Source organism: Centroberyx affinis, unplaced genomic scaffold (assembly GCF_046629955.1).
Source record: "Centroberyx affinis isolate AG114_WGS23_722 - 3 ecotype Tasmania unplaced genomic scaffold, CSIRO-AGI_Caff_v1 ptg002185l_1, whole genome shotgun sequence".
In the NCBI taxonomy this organism is placed as follows: Eukaryota; Metazoa; Chordata; class Actinopteri; order Beryciformes; family Berycidae; genus Centroberyx; species Centroberyx affinis.
The window spans coordinates 310,921-327,684 of record NW_027280493.1 but is presented as its reverse complement, the minus strand read 5'-3'; the positions used below and the strand labels follow the sequence as shown (position 1 = coordinate 327,684).

Below are 16,764 nucleotides of genomic sequence, written 5' to 3'. Positions count from 1 at the left end.
CATAGTCGGATGGTGTTCACTGATAACAACCACAGAAACACTGGTGGAGTCATGAGTGGGCTATAAACAGACAAAACACACAGTGCAGGTGACAGACAGCCTCCTCTCTCCCCAGCATACTTATCAATACAGTCCCTTATACACTAAGTGACTTATCAGTTCTGTTGATTACGGGACGGTGGGTTGACAGCATACCCACCTTCACTTCAGCATACTGTACCTAAGTCCTCTACTGTGCAGAAAGCCACACAAACTTGCAGAAGATAGAGATGGTTAAGATGAAAGGAAGAAAGGCTGAGGAGAAAGGAAGTCGACTGAAGACGGTGAACCACAAACACTGCCAAGAAGTGACAAGGACATGATGCAGACTTCGATACAGAGTGTGGCAGCGAGGAAGAGAGTGAGAGAAGGTGTGTCTGTGAGAGAGAGAAAGAGAGAGAGAGAGAGAGAGAGAGAGTTACTAACACTTTGGATCTTGCTAAAGCTGCATCTTAGCAGGGTATAAGCACTTGAAACTTGGCTTGGCTGTTAGAGAATAAGATGGAGTGACTTTAGGGATGTGGGACGTTTCGTTGCATTAGGCCCACAAGGCACAGCAGTAACATTTTCCCATCCCAGAACCCCCCCCCCTTTACCTCCTCCATCTCTATACCACCCATCAGCCTACACACTGCATTTGCTGCGCCTACTTTAAGGAGAGAGAGGCAGAGCGAGTAAGAGAAACAGAAGCAGAGAGAGAGAGAGAGAAAGAGGAAGCGTGTTGTCGTTGAGAAGCATCATCCAAGACGACTGCACTTCTCTATTCTGTGTTCCAGGCAGAATGATGCAGTCTGAGGAACATTTACTGCTTGGTTTGTCTGTGTCTGGCCGGCTGGTGTCCGGTCCTGTCGTCATCCGCTGAAGGAAGATGACCGGTGGTTTTCAGAGCGCTTCCACCATGAGGCCTAACCGCTGCTGGACCGTCCTGCATGTGTCCGTCTTAGCGGCGCTCCTTCTCACCCTGGACGCTGATAGTAAGTTGTTGTTGTGTAATGAATTGACTGAAGCCCTCAGATAAAGAATAGTGTCAGGTTGTTTCAGTTTTTCAGATGAGTGATGCTTTGAAATGTTATCTACAGGGTTTCTACACAGGTCTGGAAAGTCTGGAAATTTATAGTAAAATAATTTGGTAATTTCCAGGTCTTGAAAAGTCTATAAATTGCACAAAAAAGTTGTCCCAATATACATACGGATACAGTTTGTGGTTTTAGACCCCTCGCATCTGACATATTCTGATATTATCTGTAGAGTGATATGGCAGAGTTAGTCGGAGCAAGACGACTGTCAGGCTGCCAAAATCTTAATCTTAACAAATTAAGGTCTGGGAAAAGTCTGATACTTTGTAATTGAAACTGTGCAGGAACCCTGTATCTAAATGCTCTGTGCTGCAATCTTGCAAAGGTTGTAGGCCTGAATTCTGAAAAAGTTGTGTGCTTTCAGTTGATGCGATTTGGACTGAGTGTACAACTGCAAGTACGTTGGCAGTTCATAAAGTCTTAAATGGGACAGAGCAGGCTTACAGTCGTCTTCCATACACAACCACTGGCTCAGTCTGGCGTATTTACTTGCTGATCAAGTACCAGTGTCACACAACATTAAAAGTCAGAATCAGAATAAGCTTTATTGGCCAAGTATGTACACATACAAGGAATTTGACTCCGGTTTTTTCGTTGCTCACAATGTACTTACACAGAATAAATACACAGCTAAAAACAAGGACAACAAAATGGACAGAGGTAAACCTAAACATCTAACTACTATGTACAAATATTCATATATATAAAAAAAAGTAAAAAAAAATGATTCTGCATTTGATTCCTAGGTGTATCAGGCAGGAAAAAACAATCAGATTTGGTCAAGCCTGATGTCACAGCATACCATATAATAATGTACAGCCTTACTTGGCTTTAAAATGAAGGAAGGTCTATCATGCATGGCTGTTAAACTGGCGAAACCAAAAGCTGTAAGATGTCTGTCTCGGACGCTAAGAATGCAAATTTCTGTTCATTTCTTCCACAAAAGGAGGATGTTTTCAGAGTGTGTGTGTGGAAGCTCGATGGAAATGATTAGAGATATGTTTTCTAAAAACATAAAAGAGGCAGAAGTAATTCTAAAAGCGAGGCATAGGAAAATCCGTTTGTTCTGGGTAAATCACTCATTAGCCTTATCAGTGGTCTGTCTACTTGCTTTTCCACTTCTTTTTCCTTGTATTGGTAAAACACAATTACAAAGGTAGATTTCATTGATACTTATAAACATAAAAAATAGCTTTTTTCCCACCATAAACACCCTCTAAATTTCAATACCCAAATGTAATCCATTTTTCGAAAGTATTTCCAAAACAAGGCGAGTGACACACACGTTCCACCTGTTATTTGATTAATGGTGTGGGTGATTTTAACCCCCTGACATTAACCACGTGTCATTCATATATTTATCTGGTAAGGTCTGAGAGTCTGCACTGTGGTTTCCTTGTATGTTTCTTTGTGTGGTCTAAGGGTAAAATGGGTAACAATTAATGGTGACTCAATGTGCCACAACTGCATTCGTTTTTTTTTTTAAATTTTTTATTCAGCCAAGCGTTTCTCTCTTGAGACAATACATTTTAGGTGGGGTTGAATCTCAGTTCCTTTAGCCTATTATGCAAATTGTGTTTCCACACATCACAAAGTGAAATGTCACCAAATTAGGGATTTTTCTCAATGTGTGTAATCAATCTTATTTTTTTTTGTTATTCATTTACATACTGTATCACTTTTGCTTAAGATGAGGGAAAATGTGACTTGTTGTTTACTTGTCTCTCAGTCTGGCATATTTGCATATCACGGTACTTTTCCCTTCCCATGTGACTTGTACAGTGTTAAGAAGGCACTGGGCTTCAAATGTATCCTTCAATTATTTGTGTGATTTTCTCAATAAAAGGTTTGGCATCATGTGACGTTTAAAGAAACTAACAAACAACTCCTTCAACCTTTCGCTACAACAAATGTTCTTTTTTGTATCATTACTGAGTTTTACAGTCTAGTTTTAAAGATGTTATGTCATTGTTCACTGGTTTCAAAATCTAATTTCATATTCTGTCATCATTAACTGGTATCATATTCACTTACTATGCTATATACTGTAGGTACCAGGTGAGAATATTTTGACCGGTCATTTATACTCTGTATGTGTTTGTTGTCATTTCTCTTCAGGTCAAGAGGTTTCAGGTGAAGATTCTGACTGTGACCTGGAAATTAAAGTACGCCGCAACACAGGTTACAACGCTTCACTTGGAGAAAACCTCAGGATTCACTGCACAGTTGTTTTCTGCAACAATTCACCACCAACAATCTCCTGGTATAAACTTTATCCAAGTTTTACCCCCGTCCATTTCAACAGTTCCACTCACATCACAACAGAGTGGAAAATTTCAGGAAATTTGGAAGGAATATCATATCTGGATTTCACAAACATACTCACAAGCGACTCAGGTGTATATCAGTGTCATGGTGGAGGGCAAGTGAGTCATTCTATCAACGTCTCTGTCTCTGGTAAGTATGACAGCAGGACTTATCCACCTACACTGTAATGTACTGGTCCAGGAAATTCCTGTTCACATTGCACAGCCGACATTTCTAACTGCTGGTGAATGACAAACCGACAAAATGCAGTGTTTCATTCTGGTTTCATTTCAAAGTATAAAAAGTCTGTGATATTAAATTCCCCTCATGTTTTACCCAATCTGATCTAGGATATATAAGCAATATTTAATATTTTTCAGATAGTGTTGTTGAGCTCACCACAGTTACAGTTACATCGAAGAATGACACAAGTAAGAAAAGTTCACACACTTTCTCACAGTGATATTGATGTTCCTCATGCCCTGTATTGCTCACATGCAGTAGAGGTGTTATTGTATTGTTCTTTTCAAATTTTGTAGCCCAGTATTTAAATTTTAATACAGCAACTCTGCATTCATTTTGAGTCAAACATGCTCTTGCTCTTGCAGACACCACAATAAATCAGGATCGTAACTCTATGGAGGCACTGTGGCCGTATGTGTACATCGTTGCTGGGATCACGGCGCTTGTCATCATAGTGATAATTATATCTGTCCTATCAATGCGAGGGTGTAAAGGTGAGATTTTTGACATACTTCTTTGATTCCTTCGGGGAAATTATCTTTTCTCAGATAAAATGCCTTAAGGTAAGGTGACCAGATTTTTGGGAGCAAATCTGGGGACATTTGTGGTTCTGGTAATACAGATGGCAATGCGGTAATGGCAGTTGTATGAAACACCAAATGTCAATCCAGATGGGATTAAAATGACCCCAGGATGTCAGAGTTCACTCATACAATAAAGTAGGTAGGTAATTTCAGCCAGAAATTTTACCTGGCTAGCCAGGAGAAAATCACTGACAATTAATATTAGGCTACTAGGAGGCTGGTAACTGGAGTGAATCAGTGATTTCAAAACTGTGCTCATCAATGTTAATAATCTATTGTTTTCCAGCGAACTGAGAACCCCCTTAGTAATTTATAGGAGAAACAAAGTTTTGTCCAGATTGCACTAAAGTCATAATGTACTAGACTTCATTACCAGTGTGGTCCTGCAATGCTAATCCCCTTTAGACAGCCAGACAGGATAAAATCCCTGTGGTCCTGAGGTAAAAATGACAATCAGCAGATAGTAATGCCGTCCACCGAGGGGGAAATCTGGGGACATTTCCCGGGGACAGTGCCAGCTGGGGACAAAGCACCAAATCCAGGGACTGTCTTAGAAAATGGGGACATCTGGTCACCCTACCTTAAAGTAATAAGAATAAATATGCCATGCAGTGCAGATTCATGATCATGATCCTGAAAACAGTAATTGATTTTGCCTGATGATAATCCGATTTGTCCATCTTACAGGGGAATCCAAGAAAGAGAGGCAATCAGAAAATCAGGTAAAACAGAGATACAGTCCAAACCTGCACAGCGATTTCATCCAGTTTTTATTCCTGTGAACATTTTTCTGTAACATATTTTTTATGTATGTTTAAGTACATGGCAATTCCCATGACCGAACAACCATCCGCACACCCCTGCCTCCAACCTCCCCCAAGAGTAAGCCCCACTTCCCATCATGCCCTGCCCAGCAGAGGTCCTGAATGTATCTACGACAACACGCCACCTCGCCCACCCGACCGGAAAAACGCCGCATGCTTGGAGCCCAATCAGACGACAGTCTCGGGAGACAATGACCACATCTACAGCAAGACGAAAAAGGAAGGAGAAAGAAAGAGGAAGAAAGGAAGAAAGGGGGCGGAGGAGGAAGAGGAGAGTCCCGTCGTGTACGCTGCTCTCAACCACCAGATTCCACCAGGGGCTTCTGTTCGGCCTCCGAGGCCGATGGAGGAGAGTTCAGAGTATGCAGCTATCCGCGTGCCTTAAAGATGCGCTAGGCAAGATTTGTATGTAAAAATACACCCCTCTTATCACAAAGTGCCTGTCCTTTCCCCTCCGAATAACTATTCAATGCAATGCTATGGAACTCTTAATAATTTGAATGTAGACAACACAGTCAGGACGAGATGAGAAGTAATTTAGGGAAGTCGCGACTTTTTTACTATTGTAGTCCGCTTTCCCCAATCATTAGCATTTTGTTAGCAAAAATCTAGCCTATATTAAAAGTAACAAAAAGATCAAAATTCACAAAGCTGATAGTAGTGGATGTATTGTCACCCATGGAACGAAATATAGCATACCTTGTGGGTATCCATTCAAGACAGCCCTTATTTTAGCATTTTTCATAAAGCCCATTCATATTTTCCATAAGGATTTTGGACTAGGCTACACGGTGGAGATGCTAATCTATGGCATACAAGACGGTGTAAAAAATAACGACTTCCAATTACTTACTATGTCACAATCTGGGGGAAAATCTACCAAAGTCCCTTTAAGAGTCCAGTACAATACTGTCTCTACCCAGATGAGCAATTACAGCTCCAGTCTACTGTTGTGTACCAAGATGCACGTCAAACGTCAGGAATCTGACAAACATTTATCATTTTACAAATTCCCCACTGAACAACATATTACAAATGAATAGATCTCAAGAATCTGGAGGGATACAGTATATGTTCACATTTTAAAATTATGTTTGGTCCAAGCTACTGGAATCTAGCCTCAGTACCTAGTAGCTAATTAGCTAGTAAGCTAGCTAACTTCCCTACTAAATTCAAGCAGTTGTTCCTGAGATTGCTAGCTAATTTGATAACTGTCAGGCCTATCTTAAGTCCTCATGTATGTGTTGAAATGACGCTCGTTTTATATAGCCTATGCTACTCAGTGAGTTCCCACCACCCCTTGTGTGACATATAATTTCAAAAACGGCCACCATGGAAATGAGGTCACTCTGCTTAAACAGGAAAACCATTTAGTTAGTAAGACCCACAGTCACACTAGACCCGACATCTTCCCAGCACTGTCTCCACCCAACCTTCTGACTGTCTCAAATAAGTTTGAGGAACTAATTTGGATTTCTTTTTGAGCTTTTGATTTGAATGTTTATTGTGTCAGGTAGGCCAGTAAAACCCGCACTCACCTTAAAACTGTGACTTTGTGCTGTTGCACACCCATGACTTGAATTGACTCTGTTGAGTTCCATCATATTATATTAGCCTATGATCAATATCAGTAGCCTACTATTTTTTATAGTAATTGTTTCAGGAGCTCATAATCAGTACCATACTATCTCTAACTCATTCGCCTTTTGACTGATTTGAGTGAGAAATTAGTCAGTTGATGCCAATCTTCATTATCATTTCCTTTTGTATTTGAATGTAATAACCTTTGAGAATATATTGATTGTTTAGCCATAACTGGAAATCAAATGTGACAATAATCATTTTGTGCAATCAAACAACATTATTGTTAATTTATCTGTAAGTGTGATTACTGTATATAAGATCATATGTGTTATGAATGATTGTAATGCTGTCATTGTTGACTCCCTTTTGTACTTTTTCCTGTAAATCAATCTGTGATACTATAAAAGTGAAAATTCTTATTTGAAACCCCCCATGGTGTAGAAGTTAAAAAAAAAAAGGTGTGTGTGTGTGTGTCTGTGTGTGCGTGTACGTTAATTTGTGCTGCACAGGTTGAAACCCACGTGTCACATCCTGTTTAGAACTGATACCTGTATTTGTGTGTAAGTGTGTGTGTAACACAGTATTGGCTGTCTATAATATCAACACTACACAAGTTTGAATTATCTAACTAGCACAAACATACCAATGGCAACTTGTCTTTCAAGATATTTAACCAATACTGTCGCTAGCTAGGATAACGATCTATGCAATTTTCCTTTGATCAGGTTTGCCAGCCAACTGTCCTAAAATTCCATCACTATGGAAACATAATGTTTATTGCTCTGGCATGCAGGGGGTAAATGCCACTTGCTGTTGCTTGAACTCATGCACTTATAGCAGCGTATTTAAATTACCATGATAAATCGCCAAATTGTACCATTTCTTTGGTAATACCAGTTGTAGTAATGGTGAAATCCATTGGTACGCCTCATATCCAAGCCCTGTGCTCAATTAATGATGTAGGCCTACTAAAACATAGCAAAAAATACCATTCATTTTGACTAACTCCTCCATGGCATGAGACATTAAGTTTACTTAGCCATGTTAGACAGTATTGTCACCATCTATTTCTTGCTATCCATACCTCACAGACAACAACTCTCTCTACCTGAAGTATCTAATGTGAGCTAGCTTGTAGATACACAGTTACCGTAGCTAACTCCAGCTATTGTTAGCAAACGCCAATAGCAAGCACAACGCACTGACAGGGGGAGATGACAACCATCATCCATGCATTTATATATTTATTCAATTTGAGAGGTTGTAATCACTGAGTTGTGGTTGCACTGGACTCAAGTAAAAAGTAAATATGAGTAAATGTTGTATCACAAGTTGCAGCCATTGTATTTATCTAAGTATCACTTTACACATTTGTGATTTTTTTTGTCTGAGACTTCAAATTCAGAACACGGGTGTGTGAATATTTTCTGAGTGAAAATTTCAACATACAAGTTCTTTTATACATTTATTCTACAAGTTCTCACATCGAGTCTACAGGCTCTCGGGTTTTGCAACATAAAGAACTTCATAGAGAGTGAGAGGAGGTGTGTGTGTGTGTGAGACAGAGAGAAAGAGTTTTCCTAACATTTTGGATGTTGCTATAGTGCCATCTTAGCAGGGATGTAAGCACCTGAAACTTGGCTTGGCTGTTGGAGGAAAAGACTTTGGGGTTATCAAGTGGGAACCCTCGGGTGTTTCACTGCATTAGGCCCCACGAGGCACAGCAGTAACATTTTCCCATCCCAGAACCCCCCCTCACCTCCTCCATCTCTATACCACCCATCAATCTACACACTTCATTTGCTGCACCTACTTCAAGGAGAGAGAGGCAGAGCGAGCAAGAGAAACAGAAGCAGAGAGAGAGAGAGAAAGAGGAAGCGTGTTGTCGTTGAGAAGCATCATCCAAGACGACTGCACTTCTCTATTCTGTGTTCCAGGCAGAATGATGCAGTCTGAGGAACATTTACTGCTTGGTTTGTCTGTGTCTGGCCGGCTGGTGTCCGGTCCTGTCGTCATCCGCTGAAGGAAGATGACCGGTGGTTTTCAGAGCGCTTCCACCATGAGGCCTAACCGCTGCTGGACCGTCCTGCATGTGTCCGTCTTAGCGGCGCTCCTTCTCACCCTGGACGCTGATAGTAAGTTATTGTTAATTACAAATTTGTCTTATAAAACAGGAGGTCACTGTTATGTGCAACGTCTCCTCCCTTCCTCTGTAGGTCAATAATGTATTAACTGAAGCCTTCAGATAAAGAATCATGTCAGGTTTGTTTTTTTTCAGATGAATGTTGAAAAATGTTTGAAATGCTACTATCTACAGGGTTTCTACACAGGTCTGGAAAGTCTGGAAATGTATAGTAAAATAATTTGGTCATTTCCAGGTCTTGAAAAGTCTGGACAATTATAGAAAAAATATTGTACTGTCCCAATATACATACAGATACAGTTTGTGGTTTTAGACCCCTCTCATCTGACATATTCTGATATTTATATTCTGAGTTAGTTGGAGCTAGACGAAAGTCAGACTGAACACCAACCAAAATCTTTATATCAACAAATTAAGGTCTGGAAAAAGTCTGGAATTTTGTAATTGAAACTGCAAAATACTCTGTGTTGCAATATTGCAAGGGGAAAAGGTTGTGTACTTTCAGGTGATGTGTACCCATTTACACTCAAAATGATTTGGACTGGGTGTACAACTGCAAGTATGTTGCCATAAAAGTTCATAACATTTTAAAAGGGACAGAGCAGGCACACTGTCGTCTCCCATACACAACTTTTCCCTTCCCATGTCACTTGAACAATGTTGTTAAGAAGGCACTGGGCTTCAAATGTATCCTTCAAATATTTGTGTGATTTTCTCAATAAAAGCTTTGGCACCATGTGACGTTTAAAGAAATGAACAAACAACTACTTTCAACCTTTTGCTACAACAAACTCGAGTTTTACAGTTTTACAGTAAAGCTAGACTGTAAAACAAGTTTTACTAGTTTTGTCTAGCTCTAAAGATGTTATTATGTCATTGTTCACTGGTTTCAAAACCTAATTTCATATTCTCTCATCATTAGCTGTGGTATCAAGGTTTTAAGTGAGAATGTATTGACCACTCATTTATACTCTGTGTTTGTTTTCATTTCTCTTCAGGTCAAGAGTTTGCAGGTCATATGTTCACATTTTAAAATTAAATTTGGTCCAAGCTACTGGAATCTAGCCTCAGTGGCTAGTAGCTAATTGGCTAGTAAGCTAGCTAACTTCCCTACTAAATTTAAGCAGTTGTTCCTGAGATTGCTAGCTAATTTGATAACTGTCAGGCCTATCTTAAGTCCTCATGTGACATATAGTTTCGAAAACAGCCACCACTCTGCCTAAACAGGAAAACCATATAGTTAGTAAGACCCACAGTCACACTAGACCCGACATCTTCCCAGCACTGTCTCCACCCAACCTTCTGACTGTCTCAAATAAGTTTGAAGAACTAATTTAGATTTCTTTTTGAGCTCTTGATTTGAATGTTTATTGTGTCAGGTAGGCCAGTAAAATCTAATTACTGAGTTTTACAGTCTAGCTCTAAAGATGTCATTATGTCATTGTTCACTGGTTTCAAAACCTAATTTCATATTCTCTCATCATTAGCTGTGGTATCAAGGTTTCAAGTGAGAATGTATTGACCACTCATTTATACTCTGTGTTTGTTGTCATTTCTCTTCAGGTCAAGAGGTTGCAGATCAAGATTATGACTGTGATCCAGGAATTAAAGTACGCCGCAACACAGTTTACGACGCTTTACTTGGAGAAAACCTCAGGATTCACTGCACAGTTGTTTTCTGCAACAATTCACCACCAACAATCTCCTGGTATAAACTTGATCAAAGTTTTACCCCCATCCATTTCAACAGTTCCACTCACATCACAACAGAGTGGGAAATTTCAGGAAATTTTGAAGGAATATCATATCTGGTTTTCACAAACATACTCACAAGCGACTCAGGTGTATATCGCTGTCATGGTGTAGGGCAAGTGAGTCATTCTATCAACGTCTATGTCTCTGGTAAGTATGACAGTAGGACTTATTACACTGTACTGTACTGGTCCAGGAAATTATTGTTCACATTGCACAGCTGACATTTCTAACTGCTGGCGGATAATGACACGCAATGCTTCATTCTGGTTTCATTTGAAAGTGTAAAAAGTCTGATAGTTGTGTGCAATTTTTTACCTAATCAGATTTAGGATAGGCTATATAAGCAATTTTAATATTTTTCAGATAGTGTTGAGCTCACCACAGTTACAGTTACATGGAAGAATGAAACAAGGAAGAAAAGTTCACACACTTTCTCACAGTGATATTGGTGTTCCTCATGCCCTGTATTGCTCTCACGCAGTAGATGTTATATGAATCCTACATTTTATCGTTATCTATCGCCCTTTATCACAAGCATGTCTCAAAGGACTTTACAGAGAATGAGCCTAACTAGATCTAACTGATCAACAATCAACCATAGAACAGAATGATATAGGACAAACACAAGGAAGCAGAACAAAGCACAGGACACACAATAGCAGATTTTAGCAAGACATAACAGTCTGCCTATTCTACACAGCCTAACCTACCTGGCACCACCAGCCTTAGACCCTCGAAGCAAACTGGGAAAAACTCCCAAGAAAACCTTATTAGGAAAAAAAAATGGAAGAAACCTTGGGGGGGGCGGAGTCAAAGAGGGATCCTCCACCGGGACGGCTGAGCGTGCAATAGATGCCGGGGCAAACTGTGACAAGAACATGGACAATGAGAGAAACAGATGAGGCAGAGAGAGGCACAATTATTCATATTTAAATTCAGCAGCCCTGCATTTGTATTCATGTTGAGTCAAACATGCTCTTCCTCTTGCAGACACAAGTCAGGATCATGACTTTATGGAGACACTGTGGCTGTATGTGTACATCGCTGCTGGGATCATGGCACTTGTCATCATAGTGATAATTATATCTGTCCTATCAGTGCGAGGGTGTAAAGGTAAGGTGTTTTGATTTATTTTATTCCCCGGGGAAAATTCTCTTTTCCCAAATAAAATGCCACATATTTATAAGAATAAGTATGCCATGCAGTACATATTTATGACCATGACTCTGAAAACATTAAATGATTTTGCGTGATGATAATTCGATTTGTCCATCAGGGGAATCCAAGAACGAGAGGGAATCAGAAAATCAGGTAAAACAGATATACAGTCCAAACCTGCATAGCGATTTCATCCAGTTTTTATTCCTTTAAACATTTTTCTGTAAAATATTTTTATGTACAGTATATATTTTATGTATGTTTACAGTACATGTCAATTCACATGACCGAACAACAATCCCCGTACTCCACCCTCCATCCTCCCCCAAGAGGAAGCCCCACTTCCCATCATGCCCTGCCCAGCACAGGTCCTGAATGTATCTATGAGAACGTGTCGCCCCGACCGTAAAAACACAGCATGCTTGGAGCCCAACCAGTCTCAGGCAGAGGTGGGGACTCACGCATGACTTGAGCCACTTTATAGTCATTTTAAATGCTTGAGACATGACTTGATGCATGAAGAAAATACTTGAGACTTGGGTTCTGGTGACCTGGGACTTGACTTTGACTTGTACTTTGATGACTTGAAAAGGTTTCTAAAGTCTTGACTTGAGATCTTGTGTTTGTGTAAATGACTTAGAAAGTGATGAGATTTGTTCCAGCAGACGACTGAATTTAAATTGTTTTCTGAATTTGTATGGAATGATTGAATTTATTGAAGTTGAAACTGATTATAGAAATCAAACTCATGATGCTCTTACCAAGTTTTTATCCTATTAAAACCATGTTGCATTGAAAAGTCCTAGATATTTAGTTTTCTTTAAGATATTAAATCGAGTACTTTTGCTTTTGCTGTTTTTTCTTATGCTCTTTCTTTTATGTGCGTAATGTGTGTGTTCCTTACTGTCATTTTTCTTTTATATAGTAAAAAATTCTAAAATGTACACCCATATGCTCATTGTTATGTCGTTTAATACTGTTTTCAATAAAAATATTCTGCAAAAAAAAAAAAAAGATATTAAATCGATACTGGACTCTTGATTTGTTCTGACTTGACTTGCTGTTCTTCATTTAGACTTGAGACTTGACATTAATGACATGGACTTGACTTGGTAATCTACATGACTTGACTCGACTTGAGACTTGTGCCTCAAGACTTGAGACTGACTTTGAGTAAAGATGACTTGGTCACACCTCTGGTCTCAGGATACAATAACCACTATGATACTAACTGGATCCGCCACTAACACAAATCAAAATTGTAACAACCCTGAACACACCCATAGTACAGGCGACCCGAAATGGGTAGCGCCAAAACCAATCTGTCACACACTGCAAAGCCTGATAGGCTCAACTCAACCCAAACCATACGTACAAGAAATTTATGGAGGAAAACAAAACATAGACAGCACAGAAAATCCTTGAAACAAAATGTTTGCAGAAGCAACAAAGGCCCAGCTGATGAAATAGTAAACCAATTAGCTGAGTTGACAGTGTCAATTAAAAGTTAAAATGGTTAAACATAAGGAAAACTCCTACTGATCACTGTGACTATGATTGTTATTGCCTCCATGTAGTTATGCAGATATACAATGTAACTAAGGATTGTTATAACCGTTATGTTAAGATAGGAATTAGCATTAGTAAGGATTTATATAAGACTGTTATAGCCATATGTTATGTTATGCTATGTTCTGATTTACATCGGCTTCATTGCAACATGCTTAAGAAAGATAAAATCTTGTCAGCGACTTTATATTTTGTGTAAGAAGTTGGGCTGTGGTCCCGTTCACTTGCATGGAGTTCAACAATCACCTGAGGTTTTGGCTGCTTGCTCTCAACCACCAGATGCCACCAGGGGCTTCTGCTCGGCCTCCGAGACGGAAGGAGGAGAGTTCAGAGTACGCAGCTATCCGTGAGTCTTAAAGTGGTATTAGGCAAGATTTGTATGTAAAAATACACCCCTCTTATCACAAAGTGACCCCCCCCCCCCCTTTCCCACGGATAACTATTCAATGCAACACTATGAAAATCATAATAATTTGAACAGTCAGGAAGAGACGAGAAGTAATTAAGGGAAATCGGGAAAACTTTCCCGAGCACTATATTTTTCTTTTAGCAAAAATGTATATTAAAAGTTTTATTGACAATCAAAATTCACAAAGCTGATGCTATGGATGTATTTTCACCCATGGAACAAAATATATTAGGATATCTCCTGGGTATCCATTCAAGATGGCCCTTATTTTGGCATTTTTCAAAAAGCCCATTTTCCATAGGGATTTTGGACTACACTCCAATTAAATAGTGGTGCTAATCTATGGCAAGATGGCACAAAGTAAAGACTTCCACTTACTTCCCATGTCAGCCATTTTGAACTGACGTCACAATCGGGGGGGGGACTCTACCAAAGTCAGTTTAAGAGTCCAATATGATAACCCTAACCCTAACCCTACGGGCCGGTTTTTAAACATTTGCGCATTGTGTGCAGTTTACTGACATCATTTTCAATCATGACTTATGGCCCATTGGTAGCCTGTGAAGGTGTGTGTCTGCAGAGAGCCTGCCTTCTGCCTGTATTTTCTTATTTCTGAATATTCGGGACGTTTCTGGGAGTCAACCTTTTGGCAGTGGGTGTGTCCGCCTGCAACCAAAACCACTGCTGAATCATTTTATATCTAAAAGGCTGCTGTAGCAGTCCTGAACTCTAATGAGTTCTGGTCAGAGCTAGTGTGTGTCGTTACCTGGCAGCTAGCTACCGTTGTTAGCGTAGCTTCATTATAGTAGAAAAGCTGATAGCTAAGCTAACCAGTATGGAGGACCAGAACTGTCATTTAAGAAATGAATGAATGAATGAATAAATAAATAAATGCAATAACAAATAATAACAATATAACAGTAACAAATAACCAGCACCTACCTGTCCAACAGAAAACAGGCCAACTCCGCATCGCTCTTCATCCCCATCCTCTCCTTCAATACTCGCCAACAGGGGAAAAAACAACCCCAGATTCACTCTCCTTTTGGAACAAGCCTTGTCTGCTTGGTGTTTCTCCTCGCTCAGCTGTACTTTTTTTTTTTTTAGCATTCTGGAAACCGCAGGGAGGAGGGGTCAACTTTGAAAGTTGTGTTTACAAGCCACAACCAGCAAAATCCTACTCAGTGTGCCTTTAAAACTGTGGCTTTGTGCTGTTGCACACTCATGACTTGAATTTACTCTGTTGAGTCTTCATATATATATTAGCCTATGATCAATAGCAGTATTTTTTATAGTAATTGTTTCAGGAGCTCATAATCAGTACCATACTATCTCTAACTCATTCGCCTTTTGACTGATTTGAGTGAGAAATGAGTCAGCTGATGCCGATCTTCATTATCATTTCCTTTTGTATTTGAATGTAATAACCTTTGAGAATATATTGATTGTTTAGCCATAACTGGAAATCAAATGTGACAATAATCATTTTGTACAATCAAACAACATTATTGTTAATTTATCTGTAAGTGTGATTACTAAGATCATATGTGTTATGAATGACTGTAATGCTGTCATTGTTGTCTCCCTTTTGTACCTTTTCCTGTAAATCAATCTGTGATACCATAAAAGCTGATACTATAAAAGTGAAAATTATTACTTGAAAACCCCCATGGTTTTGATGTAGTAACAGTGTTAAAAGGACTTGTGTGTGTGTGTGTGTGCGTGCGTGCGTGCGTGCGTGCGTGCGTGCGTGCGTGCGTGTGTGTGTGCGTGTGTGTGTGTGTGTGTGTGTATACGTGCATTTGAATACCAGAATGGAAAAAGGAGTTTCCTGTGCTGTCACACATCCTGTGTAGAAGTGATACCTGTATGTGTTTGTGTGTAAGTGTGTGTGTAAGTGTTTGTCCTTGCACAATTCTGTGTTTTTTTCAATGTGCTCTGTTTATGTTAAGTTAGTTTGTTTTTATTCCACAGTTTTCTGTTTTAGTTAGTTTGTTTTTATTATTAGTATGTGCATTTAGCAGGAAACAGAACTAACCACAAGTCACATCAACTTGGCCTATGTGAAAATATAGCAGTTGTTTTCTAGCAAAAGGTAAACAAAACAAAAACCTGAGACTCCACTCATCATCAGACTCAAAGGTCTGATTTTCATTGTGACTGTCGAGTCACTGATTTTGGTGCTTTGGTGTGAAAAAAATTCACGTAGCAGTACCAGAGAGTCCTGTAGTTTCAAAAGTTACCTCTGGAGCTGAAACAGATTGAAAATACTGTTTGCAGCTGTGTCACAAATCTCCTAGCAACCTTGACCGGCGCCATCTTGGAGGTCCAAGGGAGCATTTATGCACAAATAATAGTGAAATATATAACAACCAGGCTAGAAAAAGAGAGGTTTCTTAAAAGGAAGTGTATGTTGTCAGTGTAGGTCATAGACTGTAAAAAAAAAAAAAAAAAAAAAAAAAAAAGAGTAGTAGTGGTGTAGGTCAGTAGAGTCTGGTGAGGTAGACTTGATTCCAGTTGCTGTGACACAGGAACCTGTTTTGTTTTTAGCCCTTTTTCATTTTCCAAAGCGCTACAAGTTAGCTTAAAAAGAGTCAGCTGAGTTAATCTAAACAGTTGTTCTTTGGTAAATAAGCTTGCTAATATCAGCAGACTAATTTATCAAAGCCACTATATCCTAGCTTCTATTTGATATGCTAGCTAGTGTGCAAATCAAGACAGTGATGTTTAGCTGACCAGAAACACAATCACAACATTTGCCCAATAGCTGTGGACCTCCAATATGGCTGCCAAAGGGTGTGTTGCATCACCCTCATTCACATGTGTTAGCCCAATCCAGTGCGTTTATGGATTAGTGTAAATCCCAACATGATGCATGCCATATTTCAGTGTCAGTTACCTACATGTCTTGATATTGTGTGACAAGAAAATCAGCCCAGACAGGGAAACCTTTCAATTGTTCTATTTTAGTTCCTCATAAGGCCAGCTTTCTCCCATTCGATATCCCACCTGAATCCAGGAAATGAGACCTTTCAGTTCAGACTGAAACCAGCTAGCCTACAAGAATGAAAAA

General features: G+C 39.5%; 2 protein-coding genes across 3 annotated transcripts; both read left to right on the top strand.

Moving 5' to 3' along the window:
• The first annotated feature begins 745 nt into the window (after positions 1-745).
• Positions 746-7,039, top strand: LOC139655036 (B- and T-lymphocyte attenuator-like). Its single transcript, XM_071532338.1, has 6 exons — positions 746-1,013; positions 3,234-3,572; positions 3,803-3,853; positions 4,031-4,159; positions 4,937-4,971; positions 5,069-7,039. The coding sequence occupies exons 1-6, from the start codon at positions 908-910 to the stop codon at positions 5,456-5,458; spliced, it is 1,050 nt and encodes a 349-aa protein (XP_071388439.1). The 5' UTR covers positions 746-907; the 3' UTR covers positions 5,459-7,039.
• Positions 7,040-8,681: 1,642 nt separating this feature from the next.
• Positions 8,682-12,472, top strand: LOC139655047 (B- and T-lymphocyte attenuator-like). 2 transcript variants are annotated; one of them, XM_071532351.1, is made up of 5 exons: positions 8,682-8,792; positions 10,364-10,702; positions 11,546-11,668; positions 11,832-11,866; positions 11,982-12,472. In XM_071532351.1, the coding sequence occupies exons 1-5, from the start codon at positions 8,687-8,689 to the stop codon at positions 12,120-12,122; spliced, it is 744 nt and encodes a 247-aa protein (XP_071388452.1). In that variant the 5' UTR covers positions 8,682-8,686; the 3' UTR covers positions 12,123-12,472. The 2 variants fall into 2 exon arrangements, with proteins under 2 accessions (XP_071388452.1, XP_071388453.1); XM_071532352.1 differs by having other exon boundaries at positions 8,687-8,792; positions 10,379-10,702.
• Positions 12,473-16,764: the final 4,292 nt, after the last annotated feature.

Bases quoted from the DNA above. Each gene is read 5' to 3' on its own strand.
- LOC139655036 (XM_071532338.1), top strand. From the start codon at position 908: ATGACCGGTGGTTTTCAGAGCGCTTCCACCATGAGGCCTAACCGCTGC. The intron at 3,854-4,030 runs GTAAGAAAAGTT...TTGCTCTTGCAG, and splicing joins TACATCGAAGAATGACACAA to ACACCACAATAAATCAGGAT. The intron at 4,972-5,068 runs GTAAAACAGAGA...TGTATGTTTAAG, and splicing joins AGAGGCAATCAGAAAATCAG to TACATGGCAATTCCCATGAC.
- LOC139655047 (XM_071532351.1), top strand. From the start codon at position 8,687: ATGACCGGTGGTTTTCAGAGCGCTTCCACCATGAGGCCTAACCGCTGC. The intron at 8,793-10,363 runs GTAAGTTATTGT...ATTTCTCTTCAG, and splicing joins TCTCACCCTGGACGCTGATA to GTCAAGAGGTTGCAGATCAA. The intron at 10,703-11,545 runs GTAAGTATGACA...TTCCTCTTGCAG, and splicing joins TATCAACGTCTATGTCTCTG to ACACAAGTCAGGATCATGAC.